The sequence below is a fragment of the Streptopelia decaocto genome, assembly GCF_964273445.1.
Source record: "Streptopelia decaocto genome assembly, contig: HAP1_SCAFFOLD_2259, whole genome shotgun sequence".
NCBI classification, from domain to species: domain Eukaryota; kingdom Metazoa; phylum Chordata; class Aves; order Columbiformes; family Columbidae; genus Streptopelia; species Streptopelia decaocto.
Window position 1 is genome coordinate 1 of NW_028115955.1, and position 17,405 is coordinate 17,405.

The 17,405-nt window shown below is 57.4% G+C and overlaps 1 protein-coding gene across 1 annotated transcript; it reads left to right on the top strand.

The window, feature by feature from the left end:
• Window positions 1–6: 6 nt before the first annotated feature.
• On the top strand, window positions 7–16,939 carry LOC309452491 (choline transporter-like protein 2; the record flags this gene model as incomplete). The annotated part of the gene is made up of 21 exons (XM_082077116.1): window positions 7–60; window positions 3,304–3,352; window positions 4,130–4,203; window positions 5,290–5,374; window positions 7,502–7,586; window positions 7,680–7,802; window positions 7,897–7,957; window positions 8,761–8,884; window positions 9,853–9,936; window positions 10,131–10,243; window positions 10,384–10,515; window positions 10,935–11,034; window positions 11,172–11,264; window positions 11,953–12,037; window positions 12,320–12,582; window positions 13,376–13,470; window positions 13,604–13,707; window positions 13,976–14,049; window positions 15,102–15,172; window positions 15,583–15,671; window positions 16,589–16,939. Coding segments are annotated over exons 1-21 (2,292 nt in total), but the record flags the coding sequence as incomplete, so codon positions are not given.
• Window positions 16,940–17,405: the final 466 nt, after the last annotated feature.

Consider the following 17,405-nt stretch of genomic DNA (forward strand, 5'->3'; position numbering starts at 1 on the left):
GGGGAAACGGAGCGCTCACCGGGATGGGGGGGCAGCGGGACAATTACTACGGGAAACACGGTAAGATGGGGGGGGGGGGGATCGGTTTGGGGGGGGGGATCGATTGGGGGGGGTGGATATGGGTCGGTTTGGGGGGGGGAAGCGGGGATAGTTCGGTCCGGGGTTGGGGGGGGGACGATTGGCGGGGGGGGGAAGTGGGGATAGTTCGGTCCGGTGCGGGGGGGGACACCCGGGGTGGGGGGGGGGACACCCAGGGTGGGGGGGCACCTGGGGGAGCCCCCCCCCGGCACCAGGAAGTTCAAGTGCGGTAGATAAAGCAGCGAAAGGAGCCTCAAAACAAACGGAAAAGGGGGGGGGGGTGAAGGGGAAACGAAAGGAAAAGTAGGTGGGGGGTGCTGGGGGGGGGTTTGGTGCTGGGGGGGGTGGGATTGGTGCTGGGGGGGGGGCCCGCCCTCGTTTGGCACCGTCAAACCAGCGGGACGGCGTCGCTGGCGCCCGCGGTTAATGGGGAGTGACTGGGACAAACTGGTTCCCGCCGCCGCGGGGTGTTTGGGGGGGGCCCCTTGGGGGGGGGAGTCATTGTGACCCCCCCCCAGCCTGAAATGACACCCCCCCACACCCCCCCGTGGGAGTGGGTTGGGGTGCGGGGTCGTGGGAACGGCCTGGAGTGTCCCCCAAAAGTAGCCGGGAGTGAATGTGACGCCAGCATGGGGGAACCCCCCCCCAAAAATGCACCCCCAAAATAGAGGTGACCCCAGCGTGGGGGTGATCTGAGCACCCCAAAATGCACCCCCAAAATAGAGGTGACCCCAGCGTGGGGGTGATCTGAGCACCTCAAAGTGCACCCCAAAATAGAGGTGTCATTGCTATGGGGCTCCCCTGAGCACCCCAAAATGCACCCCCAAAGTGCACCCCCAAAATAGAGGTGTCATTGCTATGGGGCTGCTCTGAGCACCCCAAAATGCACCCCAAAGTGCACCCCCAAAATAGAGGTGTCATTGCTATGGGGTTGCTCAGAGCACCCCAAAATGCACCCCCAAAGTGCACCCCAAAATAGAGGTGTCATTGCTATGGGGCTGCTCAGAGCACCCCAAAATGCACCCCCAAAATAGAGGTGTCATTGCTATGGGGCTCCCCTGATCACCCCAAAATGCACCCCAAAATAGAGGTGTCATTGCTATGGGGTTCCCCTGAGCACCCCAAAATGCACCCCCAAAATAGAGGTGTCATTGCTATGGGGTTGCGCAGAGCACCCCAAAATGCACCCCCAAAGTGCACCCAAAATAGAGGTGTCATTGCTATGGGGCTGCTCTGAGCACCCCAAAATGCACCCCCAAAATAGAGGTGTCATTGCTATGGGGCTCCCCTGAGCACCCCAAAATGCACCCCAAAATAGAGGTGTCATTGCTATGGGGCTGCTCTGAGCACCCCAAAATGCACCCCCAAAGTGCACCCCCAAAATAGAGGTGTCATTGCTATGGGGCTCCCCTGAGCACCCCAAAATGCACCCCAAAATAGAGGTGTCATTGCTATGGGGCTGCTCTGAGCACCCCAAAATGCACCCCCAAAGTGAACCCCCAAAATAGAGGTGTCGTTGCCATGGGGCTGCTCTGAGCACCCCAAAATACACCCCCAAATAGAGGTGTCCCCTGCATGGGGTTGCTCAGAGCACCCCAAAATGCACCCCAAAACAGACATGTCCCTGACATGGGGGTACTCAAGCACCCCCAAAATGCACCCCAAAATAGATGTGTCCCTGACATGGGGCTGCTCTGAGCACCCCAAAAATGCCCCCCGAAAATAGAGGTGTCATTGCCATGGGGCTGCTCTGAGCACCCCAAAGTGCACCCCCAAAATAGAGGTGTCATTGCCATGGGGCTGCTCTGAGCACCCCAAAGTGCACCCCAAAATAGAGGTGACCCCAGCGTGGGGTTGCTCAGAGCACCCCAAAATGCACCCCCCAAAACAGACGTGTCCCTGCCATGGGGCTACTCAAGCACCCCAAAATGCCCCCTTAAATGCACCCCAAAATAGAGCTGTCATTGCCATGGGGCTGCTGTGACCCCCCCCCAAATTCCCCCAACCTGCCGTGACCCCCCCAAACCCGCCGTGCCCCCCAAACCCACCGTGTGCCCCCCAACCTGCTGTGCCCCCCCGCGCCCGCTCTTTTGGCCCAATTCCCATCTAAAAATAAGAGGGAAAAGTGATCGTGCAGGAGGCGCCGGGGACCTGAAACACGGCACCCCAAAACACGGCACCCCAAAACACGGCACCCCACAACACGGCACCCCACAACACGGCACCCCAAAACCTCCCTGGGGACCCCAAAATCCCCCGGGGACCCCAAAACGTGGCACCCCAAAACCTTCCCAAGGACCCCAAACCTCCCCCGGGGACCCCAAAATCCCCCGGGGACCCCAAAATCCCCCAGGGACCCCAAAACACGGCACCCCAAAACCTTCCCCGGGACCCCAAAATCCCCCAGGGACCCCAAAACACGGCACCCCAAAACTCTCTGAGACACCAAAACCTGCCCCAGGGACCCCAAAACCCTTGGGGACCCCAAAACCCCCTGGGGAAGCAGCTGCCCATGGTGACCCCAAAACCCCCAGTGACCCCAAATCACCAGGACCCCAAACCCCCTGGGGACCTTAAAACCCCCGGGACCCCAAAACCCCACGGAGACCCAAACCCCCCAGTGACCTCAAAACCCCGGGGACCCCAAAAACCTCTGAGACCCCCAAAATCCCCCAGGACCCCAAAACCCCATGGGACCTCAAGACCCCCTGGGGACCCCAAATGCCCCTAGGGACCCCAAAACCACCCAGGACCCCAAAACCCCACGGGGACCCCAAAATCTCTGAGACCCCCAAAATCCCCCAGGACCCCAAAACCCCATGGGACCCCAAGACCCCACGGGGACCCCAAATGCCCCTGGGGACCCCAAAACCCCACGGGGACCCCAAAACCCCCTGGGACCCCAAATCCACCAAGACCCCAAAAGCCCCTCGGGACCCCAAAGCCACCAAGACCCCAAAGCCCATGGGGACCCTAAAACCCCTGGGGACCCCAAAACCTCCGAGGCCCCCAAAATCCCCCAGGACCCCAAACCCCCAAGGGACCTCAAGACCCCACAGGGACCCCAAATGCCCCTGGGGACCCCAAAACCACCCAGGACCCCAAAACCCCACGGGGACCCCAAAGCCCCCGGGACTCCAAGACCCCAAAACCCCATGGGACCCCAAAACCCCCTTTCCTCATCCCCCCAAATTATGATTGGTTTGTATTTTCCCGCCTCCGCAGGGACACCCCAAAAATACGACCCGACTTTCAGAGGGCCCATTTACGACAGGTGAGCGGAGCCCTTGTCCCCAATGTCCCCAACAATGGCCTCAATGGCCCCAACAATGTCCCCAGTGTCCCCAACAACGGCCCCAATGGCCCCAACAATGTCCCCAATGTCCCCAACATCCCCAACACTGTCCCCATGTCCCCAACATTCCATGTCCTCAATGTCCCCCCATGTCCCCAACGTCCCATGTCCCCCGTGTCCCCCACATCGCAATGTCCCCAATGTCCCCACATCCCCAGCATCCCCCGTGACCTCAATGTCCCCCATGTCCCCATGTCCCCAATGTCCCCCATGACCTCAGTGTCCCCCCTGACCTCAATGTCCCCAACGTTCCCATGTCCCCCATGTCCCCAATGTCCCCAGTGTCCCCCATGACCTCAATGTCCCCAACATTCCCCGACGTCCCCCATGTCCCCAACATCCCCATGTCCCCAACATTCCCCAACATCCCCCAACGTCCTCAATGTTCCCCACGTCCCCAACATCCCCCATGACCTCAATGTCGCCAACGTCCCCATGTCCCCAATGTCCCCAACATCCCCATGTCCCCAATGTCCCCCACATCCTCAACGTCCCCAATGTCCAACATCCCCAACGTCCCCAGCGTCCCCAATGTCCCAACGTCCCCAATGTCCCCAACATTCCCCACGTCCCCAACGTCCCCCACATCTCCAATGTCCCCATGTGCCCCAACATCCCCAATGTCCCCCCCAGCCCCCATGTCCCCCATGTCCCAACATCCCCCAGTGTCCCCAATGTCCCCCTGTCCCCCCGCAGGGGCTGCACCGACATCATTTGCTGTGTCCTGCTGCTGGTGGCCATCGTGGGCTATGTCGTGGTGGGGGTCGTGGGTACGTACTGGGGGGGGGGGGGGCGTGGGTACGTATGGGGGGGGGTCGTGGGCTATGTCATGGGGGGGTTGTGGGTACGTATGGGGGGGGGGGGCGTGGGTACGTATGGGGGGGGGTCGTGGGTACGTATGGGGGGGGGGGGGCGTGGGTACGTATGGGGGGGGTCGTGGGCTATGTCATGGGGGGGGTTGTGGGTACGTGGGGAGGGGGAAATGGGTGTTTTGGGGATGTGGGGAGGGGGATAAAGGGGGTTTGGGAGGGGATCAGGGGTTTTGGGGCTCAGGGATGTGGGGAGGGGGATGAGGGGTTTTGGGGGTCGGGGTTTTGGGGAGGGGGCTCAGGGGTTTGGGGATGAGGGCGTTTGGGGATGAGGGGGTTGGGGGTTTGGGGTCAGGGGTTTTGGGGGGTCAGGGGTGTGGGTTTGGGGTCGGGGTGTGGGTTTGGGGGGTCAGGGGTTTTGGGGGGTCAGGGGGTGTGTGTTTGGGGGGTCAGGGGGTGTGTGTTTGGGGGGTCAGGGGGTGTGGGTTTGGGGGTCAGGGGTTTTGGGGGTTCAGGGGGTGTGTGTTTGGGGTCAGGGGTTTTGGGGGTTGTGGGTGTGGGTTTGGGGGGTCAGGGGTTTTGGGGGGTCAGGGGTGTGGTTTGGGGTCGGGGTGTGGGTTTGGGGGGTCAGGGGTTTTGGGGGTTCAGGGGGTGTGTGTTTGGGGTCAGGGGTTTTGGGGGGTTGGGGGTGTGGGTTTGGGGGGTCAGGGGTTTTGGGGGTTCAGGGGGTGTGTGTTGGGGTCAGGGGTTTTGGGGGGTCGGGGGTGTGGGTTTGGGGGGTCAGGGGTTTTGGGGGGTCAGGGGGGTGGGTTTGGGGGGTCAGGGGTTTTGGGGGTTCAGGGGGTGTGTGTTTGGTGGGTCAGGGGTTTTGGGGGATCAGGGGGTGTGTGTTTGGGGTCGGGGGTGTGTGTTTGGGGGGTCAGGGGTTTTGGGGGGTTAGGGGTGTGGGTTTGGGGGGTCGGGGGTTTTGGGGGGTCAGGGGGGGTGTGTTTGGGGGCCGGGGGTTTTGGGGGGTCGGGGTGCAGGTGCCAGGGCCGTGTCGCGCAGCCTGGACGCACGGGGACCCCCGCAAGGTGCTGCACCCCACCGACAGCCGCGGGCAGTTCTGCGGCCAGCACGGGACCCCCAACCAGTACGTCTGCGTCCCCGCGGCCCCAATGTCCCCAACAACGTCCACAACGTCCCCAATGTCCCAAACAACGTCCCAATGTCCCAGACAATGTCGCCAACGTCCCAGACAATGTCCCCATGTCCCAAACAACATCCCAATGTCCCCCAACAACATCCCCAACAACGTCCCCAACAATGTCCCAATGTCCCCAACAATGTCCCCAACAATGTGCCCAATGTCCCCAGCAACATCCTCAATGTCCCCAACAACGTCCACAACGTCCCCAATGTCCCAAACAATGTCCTCAATGTCCCCAACAACATCCCCAACAACGTCCCCAACAATGTCCCAATGTCCCCAACAATGTCCCCAACAACATCCCCAACAATGTCCCAATGTCCCGAACAATGTCCCCAACAATGTGCCCAATGTCCCAGCAACATCCTCAATGTCCCCAACAACGTCCCCAACAACGTCCCCAACATCCCCAACAATGTCCCCAACAACGTCCCAATGTCCCCAACAAACATCCCCAACATCCCCAACAATGTCCCAACGTCCCCAAACAACGTCCCCAACAACGTGCCCAATGTCCCCAACAACGTCCCCAACGTCCCCAACAATGTCCCAAACATTCCCAACAATGTCCCAATGTCCCCAACAACATCCCCAACAACGTCCCCAACAACGTCCCCAACATCCCCAACAATGTCCCAATGTCCCCAACATCCCTAATGTCCCCAACAATGTCCCCAACAATGTCCCCAACAACATCCCCAACATCCCCAACAATGTCCCAACGTCCCCAACAATGTCCCAATGTCCCCAACAACATCCCCAACGTCCCAAACAACGTCCCAATGTCCCCAACAACATCCTCAACATCCCCAACAATGTCCCCATGTCCCAAACAACGTCCCCATGTCCCCAACAACATCCCCAACATCCCCAACAACATCCCCAACATCCCCAACAACATCCCCAACGTCCCCAACAATGTCCCAATGTCCCCAACAACATTCCCAACGTCCCCAACAACGTCCCCCAACAACGTCCCCAACATCCCCAACAATGTCCCCATGTCCCCAACAACATCCCCAACATCCCCAACAACATCCCCAACGTCCCCAACAACGTCCCAATGTCCCAAACAACATCCCCAACAATGTCCCAATGTCCCCAACAACATCCCCAACGTCCCAAACAACGTCCCAATGTCCCCAACAACATCCTCAACATCCCCAACAATGTCCCCAACATCCCCAACAACGTCCCCAACATCCCCAACAATGTCCCCATGTCCCAAACAACGTCCCCATGTCCCCAACAACATCCCCAACATCCCCAACAACATCCCCAACGTCCCCAACAATGTCCCAATGTCCCCAACAACATTCCCAACGTCCCCAACAACGTCCCCAACAACGTCCCCAACATCCCCAACAATGTCCCCATGTCCCAAACAACGTCCCCATGTCCCCAACAACATCCCCAACGTCCCAAACAACGTCCCAATGTCCCCAACAACATCCTCAACATCCCCAACAATGTCCCCAACATCCCCAACAACGTCCCCAACATCCCCAACAATGTCCCCATGTCCCAAACAACGTCCCCATGTCCCCAACAACATCCCCAACATCCCCAACAACATCCCCAACGTCCCCAACAATGTCCCAATGTCCCCAACAACATTCCCAACGTCCCCAACAACGTCCCCAACAACGTCCCCAACATCCCCAACAATGTCCCCATGTCCCAAACAACGTCCCCATGTCCCCAACAACATCCCCAACATCCCCAACAACATCCCCAACAACATCCCAATGTCCCAAACAACATCCCCAACAATGTCCCAACGTCCCCAACAATGTCCCAATGTCCCAACAACATCCCCAACGTCCCAAACAACGTCCCAATGTCCCCAACAACATCCTCAACATCCCCAACAACGTCCCCAACATCCCCAACAATGTCCCCATGTCCCAAACCACATCCCCAACATCCCCAACGTCCCCAACATCCCCAACAACATCCCAATGTCCCAAGCAACATCCCCAACAATGTGCCCAATGTTCCCCAACAACGTCCCCGACGTATTTCGGTGCCATTTCCACCCATTCCGGTGGTTATTTTACACCCCGCAGGGGACAAACCCTTCCTCTTCTACTTCGACATCGTCAAGTGCGCCAGCCCAATGGTGCTGCTGCAATTCCAGTGCCCGACCACACAGGTACCCCCTTATTTGGGGGGGGGGCAGAGCCACCATCGGGGTGCTTTCAGTGTCCCCAACCCCCAATTTTTGTGTCCTGTCCCCCCCTCCCAGATCTGCGTCAACCAATGTCCCAACCGCTACATGACCTACCTGGGCGCATCGGGGTCTCGAACCACCGGAGAGATGGATTATTATCGGCAATTCTGCGCCCCCGGGTTCACCGACACGAAGAAGGTGGGGGGGGGGGGGTGACACCGACGCCCCCCCCGCCCCGGGGTGGTGGTTTGGCCCCAAAATGGTGGCCAAGTGATGGTTTGTCCCCATGCAGGCGGCCATTGAGGTGCTGAGGGACAGGGAGTGCCCGGCCATGATCATCCCCAGCACCCCACGTAGGTGTGGGGACGAGGTCGTTAGCGGGGGGTAATTCATTAATGTGGGGGGTAATTAATGTGTGGGGGGGATCGGGACGTAATTGAGGGGGGTGGTGTTGCTATGGGGTTGTGCTGAGTACCCCAAAGTGCACCCCAAAATAGAGGTGTCATTGCTATGGGGCTGCTCTGAGCACCCCAAAAATGCACCCCCAAAATAGAGGTGTCATTGCTATGGGGTTGCTCAGAGCACCCCAAAATGCACCCCCAAAGTGCACCCCAAAATAGAGGTGTCATTGCTATGGGGTTGCTCTGAGCACCCCAAAGTGCACCCCAAAATAGAGGTGTCATTGCCATGGGGTTCCCCTGAGCACCCCAAAATGCACCCCCAACATAGAGGTATCTTTGCCATGGGGCTGCTCTGAGCACCCCAAAAATACACCCCCAAAGTAGATGTGACCCCAGCATAGGGCTGCTCTGGGTACCCCAAAATGCACCCCCAAAATAGAGGTGTCATTTCTATGGAGTTGCTCAGAGCACCCCGAAATGCACCCCCAAAGTGCACCCCAAAATAGAGGTGTCATTGCTATGGGGCTGCTCTGAGCACCCCAAAATGCACCCCAAAATAGATGTGACCCCATCATGGGGCTCCTCAGAGCACCCCAAAACACCCCTTGCAGCTGCTTCCTGGGCTGGACATGGGGATGTTTTGGGGGGCTGGAACGTCCCGGTTGGGGTTTCGGCGTGTTGGGGTTTTGGGGTGCAGGTTGATGGCTCCGGGGAGCGGGTTCTGTCCCCCACGCCGTGTCTGTCCCCCCGTCCAGTCGTCCGTCGGTGCTTCCCGGCCATCCGCGCCTCCCGCGGCGTCATCATGGTGGGCAACGAGACCACGTACGACGACGGGCGCGGGCGGCGCCGCAACGTCACCGAACTGCTCGAGGGCGCCAAGTGAGTCCCCGCGTCACCCGGGCTGGTGACACCGGGATGGGAGCAGTGGGGGACACCTCAGGGCCCAAAATGGCGCCAGAATCACCTCAGGGTCAAAATGGCGCCAGAATCACCTCAGGGTCAAAATGGCGCCAGAATCGCCTCAGGGTCAAAATGGCGCCATAATCCCCTCAGGGCTCAAAATGGCGCCAGAATCACCTCAGGGTCAAAATGGCGCCAGAATCACCTCAGGGTCAAAATGGCCCCAAAATCACCTCAGGGCCCAAAATGGCACCAGAATCACCTCAGGGTCAAAATGGCCCCAAAATCACCTCAGGGCTCAAAATGGCGCCAGAGTCACCTCAGGGTCAAAATGGCGCCATAATCCCCTCAGGGATCAAAATGGCGCCATAATCCCCTCAGGGTCAAAATGGCGCCAGAATCACCTCAGGGTCAAAATGGCGCCAGAATCACCTCAGAGCTCAAAATGGCGCCAGAATCGCCTCAGGGTCAAAATGGCGCCATAATCCCCTCAGGGCTCAAAATGGCGCCAGAATCACCTCAGGGTCAAAATGGCGCCAGAATCACTTCAGGGCTCAAAATGGCGCCAGAATCACCTCAGGGTCAAAATGGCCCCAAAATCACCTCAGGGCTCAAAATGGCGCCAGAGTCACCTCAGGGCTCAAAATGGCGCCAGAATCCCCTCAGGGCTCAAAATGGCGGCAGATTGATCCCTAAGGTGATTCTGGCGCCACTTTGAGCCCTGAGGTGATTCTGGCGCCATTTTGAGCCCTGAGGCGATTTTGTTGCCGCCATTTTGAGGCAGTTTGGGTTCACTCCCTTGTTTTCCTCCCCTCTCCTCTGCTGGAGCTTTCACACCACAATTTACATCATGGAAGAGCCTTGAAATCCCCCATCTTTGCAATAAATTCTTCACCAAGCGCCGTATTCTCTTAATTTAGCGCATTTTTATGGTTTTTGTCTCGCAGACAAGCCAACGTGGTCCTGGAAACCAGACAACTGGCCATGAAGATCTTTGAGGACTACACGGTTTCCTGGTACTGGATAATCATGTGAGCGGCGCCGCGTTACGGAGCCCGAACCCAAAGTTCACCCATCGCCATAATTCCCACTCGAATCGAACGGAGGGCGTTTTGCCCATGGATAACTCCCATTCTTCAGGCCCTTTTTGTGGCTCAAGATGGAGGACGGAGAGCAGAGGGATGGGAGGGTTGGGTTGTGACGCCTCGCCGCCTTCCCCCCGCAGAGGCCTCGTCATCGCCATGGTGGCCAGTTTGATCTTCATCGTCCTGCTCCGCTTCTTGGCTGGGATCATGGTTTGGGTGATGATCGTCATGGTCATCTTGGTGCTGGGCTACGGTGAGCTCTCGGGAGCCTCCTCCGGGTGGTTTTATCCCCATTTTAAGTGCGTTTTGCCTTAAAAAGGTTCACACGCAGGCGGCGACGGACGCTGTTGGCTTCTCGGCGCTAACGTGGCCATTTTCCGCCATTCACCGCAGGAATCTTCCATTGTTACCTGGAATACGCCAAACTGAAAGGGGAAGCGGGTTCCGACGTGCCCCTGACGGACCTGGGCTTCCAGACCGACCTTCGCGTCTACCTGCACCTGCGCCAGACCTGGTTGGCCTTCAGTGGGTGTCTGTCCTCCTCGGGGGACATTTTGGGGTCTTCTGGGTCGTCTTGTGGTCATTGGCAAAGAGTTTGGCGCCAGAATCACCTCAGGCTCAAAATGGCGCCAGAATCGCCTCAGGGATCAAAATGGCGCCAGAATCACCACAGGGTCAAAATGGTGCCAGAATCACCTCAGGGTCAAAATGGTGCCAGAATCCCCTCAGGGTCAAAATGGCGCCAGAATCCCCTCAGGGTCAAAATGGTGCCAGAATCCCCTCAGAGCTCAAAATGGCGCCAGAATCACCGTTACGTTGAGCATCCCAACCATGCTGCTTCTCCATGGTGCTGGACGTCCCCTGAGGAGCGTTGGCGGCCCTGTTGGGGACGATAGAGGTGGCTCTTGTCCCCAACAATGCCCAGAGCTCCTCTTCCTCTCCAGTGATCATCCTGTGCATCGTGGAGGTGGTGATCATCCTGCTGCTCATCTTCCTCCGCAAGAGGATCCTCATCGCCATCGCGCTCATCAAGGAGGCCAGCAGGTCCGCGGCGGCCCCGGTTGTCACCGCGGCGTCCCCCGTTGTCACCACGGCGCCGGGGGGGACTCGGGGACCTCCGGCCGCCGAGGTCCCTCCAGCGCCGCGGGGGTTTTAACGGCTTTCTGACTGTCTTCCCGCAGGGCTATTGGTCACATCATGATGTCGCTGCTCTACCCGTTGTGCACCTTCTTCTTGCTGTGTCTCTGCATCGCCTACTGGGCCAGCACCGCTGTGTATCCTTTTCTTCCTCCTCTCCCTGTTCTTCCTCCTCTTCTTCCTCCTCTCCCTCCTCTTCCTTTTCTTCCTCCTCTCCCTCTTGTTTCTCTTCTTCTTCTTCCTCTTCTTCCTCTTCTTTCTCTTCTTCTTCTTCCTCCTCTTCTTTCTCTTCTTCTCCCTCCTCTTCCTCTTCTGCTTCTTCCTCCTCTCCCTCCTCTTCCTCTTGTTTCTCTTCTTCTTCTTCCTCCTCTTCCTCCTCTTCCACTTCCTCCTCTTCCTCCTCTTCCACTTCCTCCTCTTCCTCTTCTTCCTCTTCATCCTCTTCCTCTTCTTCCTCCTCTTCCTCTTCATCATCTTCCTCCTCTTCCCCTTCTTCCTCCTCTTCCTCCTCTTCCTCCTCTTCCTCCTCTTCCTCCTCTTCCTCCTCTTCCTCCTCTTCCTCTACCTTCCTCCTCCTCCCCATCCCTCCGCTCCCAGGGGAGGAAGCTGCTCAGACACCAAAGGTCTCTCTGGGCACCGACACCTCACAGATTTAGCCACACACCCATTCACAAAACCACCGGGTTAAGTCTCCACGGCTTTAACTTCACATAAAACCCAGCCTAGAAAAACCAACGGCAGGAGGCGGGTGGGAGGAAAACCGAGTGAGGAACGCTGAGGATTTGGGTCTGGGGTCGCAAAGTCTCCTTAACCGTTGCTCCACAGCTTCCTCTCCACCTCCAACGAGGCCATTTATAAAGTGTTTAACGAGTCCGCGTGCCAGTTTTCCGGGCAGACCTGCAATCCGGAGGTGAGGACGTCAGGAAACGCGTCCAAACGCTACACTTGGTCCGAGATAAGGTGGTTTATTACATGATAAACAACCCAGTGCGAGCTCTTCCAGGTGAATTCTGCCTTTCCGAGCTCGTTTCCATCATGGTGTTATTCTTCTTCAAGCTGTGGGCGCAAAGCCTGGCTTGTTCAGGCTTGGCGAGGTGAAAAATGAATCATAATGGCGTCTTCTGAAAGTCACGGTTGGTTTAGGTTGAGCCAAAGACGCCGTCGGTTCATTTTGGTGCCCGTTTCTCTCTAGACCTTCAACACCACCAACGTCACCAAGCTGTGCCCCGACGCCCAGTGCCTCTTCGCCTTCTACGGCGGCGAGACGGCGTACCACAAGTACATCATCGCCCTCCAGTTCTTCAACGTCTTCATGTTCTTCTGGTTGGCCAACTTCGTCATCGCGCTGGGCCAAGTGACGCTGGCCGGGGCTTTCGCCTCCTACTACTGGGCCTTCAAGAAACCCGACGACATGCCGGCCTTCCCGCTCTTCTCCGCCTTCGGCCGCGCGCTGCGGTACGGCCGGCGCCGGGAGGACCTGGCGGTGTTGAGCGTGTGCACAAGTGGCCAAGAGGCCACCAGTGTCCTGGCTTGTGTTACCACCGGTGTGGCCAGTGGGATGGGGTAGTGACCAGAACTGGGCACTAGGGAGGAAAAACGTGAATCCTGGGGGTGGTTTTGGGGGGCTCAGCTCAGGGATCAAAATGGCGGCACCAAAATTGCCTCAGGGCCAAAATGGCGCCAAAATCACCTTAGGAAACAAAATGGCGCCAGAGTCACCTCAGGGCTCAAAATGGCCCCAAAATCACCTTAGGAAACAAAATGGTGCCAGAGTCACCTCAGGGCTCAAAATGGCCCCAAAATCACCTTAGGGAACAAAATGGCGCCAGAGTCACCTCAGGGTCAAAATGGCGCCAAAATCACCTCAGGGCTCAAAATGGCGCCAGAGTCACCTCAGGGTCAAAATGGCGCCAAAATCACCTCAGGGCTCAAAATGGCCCCAAAATCAACTTAGGGAACAAAATGGCGCCAGAATCACCTCAGGGTTCAAAACGGCGCCAGAATCACCTCAGGGTTCAAAATGGCGCCAGAATCACCTCAGGGCTCAAAACGGCGCCAGAATCACCTCAGGGTTCAAAATGGCGCCAGAATCACCTCAGGGCTCAAAATGGCGCCAAAATCCCCTCAGGGATCCCCTCGCCAGCCCTGGAGGGGGAACAGAGGAGCTTCTTGGGGCCATTTTAGCGCCGGGGGTAGGTTGTGGTTGGACTCCATGATCCTGAGGGGCTTTCCCGCCCCGATTGCGCAGGTACCACACGGGCTCGCTGGCCTTCGGCTCCTTGATCCTCGCCATCATCCAAGTCATCAGGGTCATCCTGGAGTACCTGGACCACAGGTTAAAAGGTACCACGAGCAGAAACATGGCGCTCATCCCTCTGTCCGCAGCAACACTGTTGGGGGATAGAAAATGGGGTGAATCGGGGGGACGGGTCCCATCTTGGTCGTCTCTGCTGCTCACCCCATGTTGTCCCAACAGCCGCCGACAACAAACTGGCCAAGTTCCTGCTGAGCTGCCTCAAGTGTTGCTTCTGGTGCCTGGAGAAGTTCATCAAGTTCCTCAACAGGAACGCGTACATCATGGTGAGCCCTGGGGGGGTCCCCGCGCTTTTTGGGGGGCTGTCGAGAACCATTTCTCGCCGCAAAATGAAGCTTTTTAGTGTTTCTCGGCCATTTTCCTGCCAAGTCTTGACCTTGGACTTGACCCGGTGACAACCCAGTGGTGGGTTCCACTCGAATAAACCCTTCCAGGGTGATAATTCATGCACATTTTACCCAAAGACGGGCTTAATTAGACCCACTCGTTAGTGCTGAATTCATCATGGCCCCGTTTCTCTCTCCCCCGCCCTAGATCGCCGTCTACGGCACCAACTTCTGCACCTCGGCCAGGAACGCCTTCTCGCTGCTGATGAGGAACATCATCCGGTGAGGAGCCACCATTTGGTCACTTCCAATGCCTCCGAGCGGCCATTTTGGTTTTGGGCTCTCCCGGTGTGTTGTTTTGAGACACGCAGGCACATCGGCTCCTTCTTGGTGAATGGGGCTGCATCCAGCTGGTGGCCATTCGCTAGTGGTGTCCCCCAGGGGGCAGTGTTGGGTCTTTATTGATGATTTAGATGAGGGGATTGAGACCAACATGGTGGCACCAAGTTGGGAGGAGTGTGGAGCTGCTGGAAGGCAGGAGGGATCTGGATAGACCGGAGCATGGGCCGAACCCAATGGGCTGAAGTTCAACAAGGCCAAGTGGCCACAACCCCCCCCTGCAGCGCTCCGGGCTGGGCACAGAGTGACCAGAAGGGACCTGGGGGGACTAATGGCCGGGAAGCTCAACAGGAGCCACCAGTGTGGCCAAGAAGGCCAATGGTGGCCTGTCCTGGATCCAAACGGCGTAGTCGGCAGGACAAGGGCAGTGACGCTCCCCCTGTGCTCTGCATTGGGGAGGCCACACCTGGAGTGTTGTGGGCAGTTCTGGGCCCCCCAGCTCAGGAAAGAGATTGAAGTGCTGGAGGGTCCAGAGAAGAGCAGCAAGACTGGGGAAGGGATTGAACACGAGCCCCATGGGGAGAGGCTGAGGGAGCTGGGCTTGTTTAGGCTGGACAAGAGGCTTAGAGGTGAGCTCAGCACTCTCTAGAACAACCTGAAGGGAAGTCGGAGCCAGGGGGGGATTGGGCTCTTCTCCCAGGCACTTCGCAATAGGACAAGGGGGCTTCAACCTGAATTTAGGCTGGAGATTAGGAAGCAGTTCTTCACAGAGGGAGTGGTCAGGCACTGGAATGGCTGCCCAGGGAGGTGCTGGACTCACTGGCCCTGGAGGGTTTTAAGCTGAGCTTGGACATGGCGCTTAGTGCCATGATCTGGTAAACAGGCTGGAGTTGGACCAAGGCTTGGACCTGATGGTCTCTGAGGGCTTTTCCACCCCAGTCCATTCTGGGATTCTGTGAATTGGGGTGGGCCGCTCATCAATCTCTTCATTCCAGGGTGGCCGTGTTGGATAAAGTCACCGATTTCCTCTTCTTCCTGGGGAAACTCCTCATCGTGGGGAGCGTCGGTAAGTGCCGGCGACTGGAAGAGTCTCCTCGGTGCGTCCGGCTCATGTAGCTGCTTCTGCCTTCCCCAAACCTCCACTTTTCTTCGCTCTTCCCATTAAACTGCTCCTTTCCAGCCCATTTTACACCTCATCCCCCTTAACCCAACTTGAGGGTCTCTTCCAACCTCCACTTTTCTTCTCTCTTCCCATTAAATTGTTCATTTTTGGACCGTTTTACACCTCATCCCCCTTAACCCAACTTGAGGGTCTCTTCCAACCTCCATTTTATTTCTCTCTTCCCATTAAACTGTTCCTTTCCGGCCCATTTTACATCTCACCCCCCTTAACCCAACTTGAGGGTCTCTTCCAACCCAAATTATCGATTTAATGATCCGATTTCACAACAATTCCCATCCCTTTTGCTTTTCCAGGGGTCCTCGCCTTCTTCTTCTTCACCAACCGCATCAAGCTGGTCCAGGACACGGCACCATCCCTCAATTACTACTGGCTCCCCATCCTGGTGAGCGACCTCCTCGTCTCTGGATGAATTTAGAAGCGGCAGGAAGAGATTTATAGCACAAACGCCGCAAAAACCGCCCCCTCCGCTCGCTGCTTCTCAAGGGCCTTTTTGTTGAAGGGGCGTTCACCCTCCATGTTGAAATGAGCCCTTTGTTTCGGTCGCCGTGAAGAGGCGTCTCGCCCTTCCCACGTTGGCCTCCGTCCACCGGCCTCGCTGAGGGTGTTTTGTCCCAAATTAGGCTGTTGTGAACAGTCCTGCCCTGTTCCTTTCGCCCCCCGGGAATTCGGGATTCAGAGGGATCTCATGTGGTTTGACGAGGCGCCAGGTCGTGGTGTGGCCGCAGAGTTATTTCCTCCTGGGGTGGGCATCATGGAGGGCAAACAATGAATAATGGGGGCGGTTTTGGGCCCCGCGCTGCAGGGCTCGAAATGGCGGCGCCAAGATCACCTCAGGGCTTAAAATGGGGGAAACAAAATCACCTCAGGGATCAAAATGGCGCCAGAGTCACCTCAGGGCTCAGCATGGGGCCAGAATCCCCTCAGGGCTCAAAATGGCGCCAGAATCACCTCAGGGCTCAAAATGGCGCCAGAATCCCCTCAGGGTTCAAAATGGCGCCAGAATCACCTCAGGGATCAAAATGGAGCCAAAATCACCTCAGGGATCAACATGGCCCCAAAATCAACTCAAAACAAAATGGCACCAAAATTACCTCAGGGCCCAAAATGGCACCAGAATCACCTCAGGGCTCAAAATGGCGCCAGAATCCCCTCAGGGCTCAAAATGGCGCCAGAATCCCCTCAGGGATCCCCTCGCCAGCCCTGGGGGGTGAACAAAGCAGCTTCTTGGGGCCATTTTGGCGCCGGGGTTGGGTTGCGGTTGGGCTCCATGATCCCGAGGTCTTTCCCTTTCTCTTCCAGACGGTGATCGTGGGCTCCTACCTCATCGCCCACGGCTTCTTGAGCGTCTACGGCATGTGCGTGGACACGCTGTTCCTCTGCTTCTGTAAGTCACCCCCCGCACCCCAGATTTGGCCAGATTTGGGGTTTTGCTTCAAATTCTGTCTGCTTTTCTCCCACTTTTTCCCCCTCTTTCCCGCTTCTTCTTCCCCCTTGGGCTTGGTGCTTCGAATCAAAATGGCGCCCTTGGGCTTGCTGCTTTGGGCTTGGTGGATCTTGACTGCAACTAACTTCAATTTTCCTCTCTTTTCCCCTTTATTTCTCCTTTTTTCCCTTTATTTCTCCTCTTTCCCCCTTTATTTCTTCTCCTTTTCCCCCTTTATTTCCCCCCTTTTCCCTTTTATTTCTCCTTTTCCCCCTTTATTTCCCCCCCTTTCCCCCTTCATTCCCCCCCCTTTCCCCCCTTCATTTCCCCTTCTTCCCCCCATTCATTTCCTCCCCTTCCCCCCCTTCATTTCCCCCCTTTCCCCCCTTCATTTCCCCCCTTTCATTTCTCCTTCTTTCCCCCCTTCATTTCCCCTTCTTTCCCCCCCTCATTTCCTCCCCTTTTCCCCCTTCATTTCCTCCCCTTCCCCCCTTATTTCCCCCCTTTCCCCCCTTCATTTCCTCCCCTTCCCCCCCTTCATTTCCCCCCCTTTCCCCCCCTCATTTCCTCCCCTTTTCCCCCTTCATTTCCCCCCCTTTCCCCCCCTTCATTTCCTCCCCTTTCCCCCCTTCATTTCCCCTCCTTTCCCCTTCATTTCCTCCCCCCCATCCCCTTCATTTCCCCTTCTTTCCC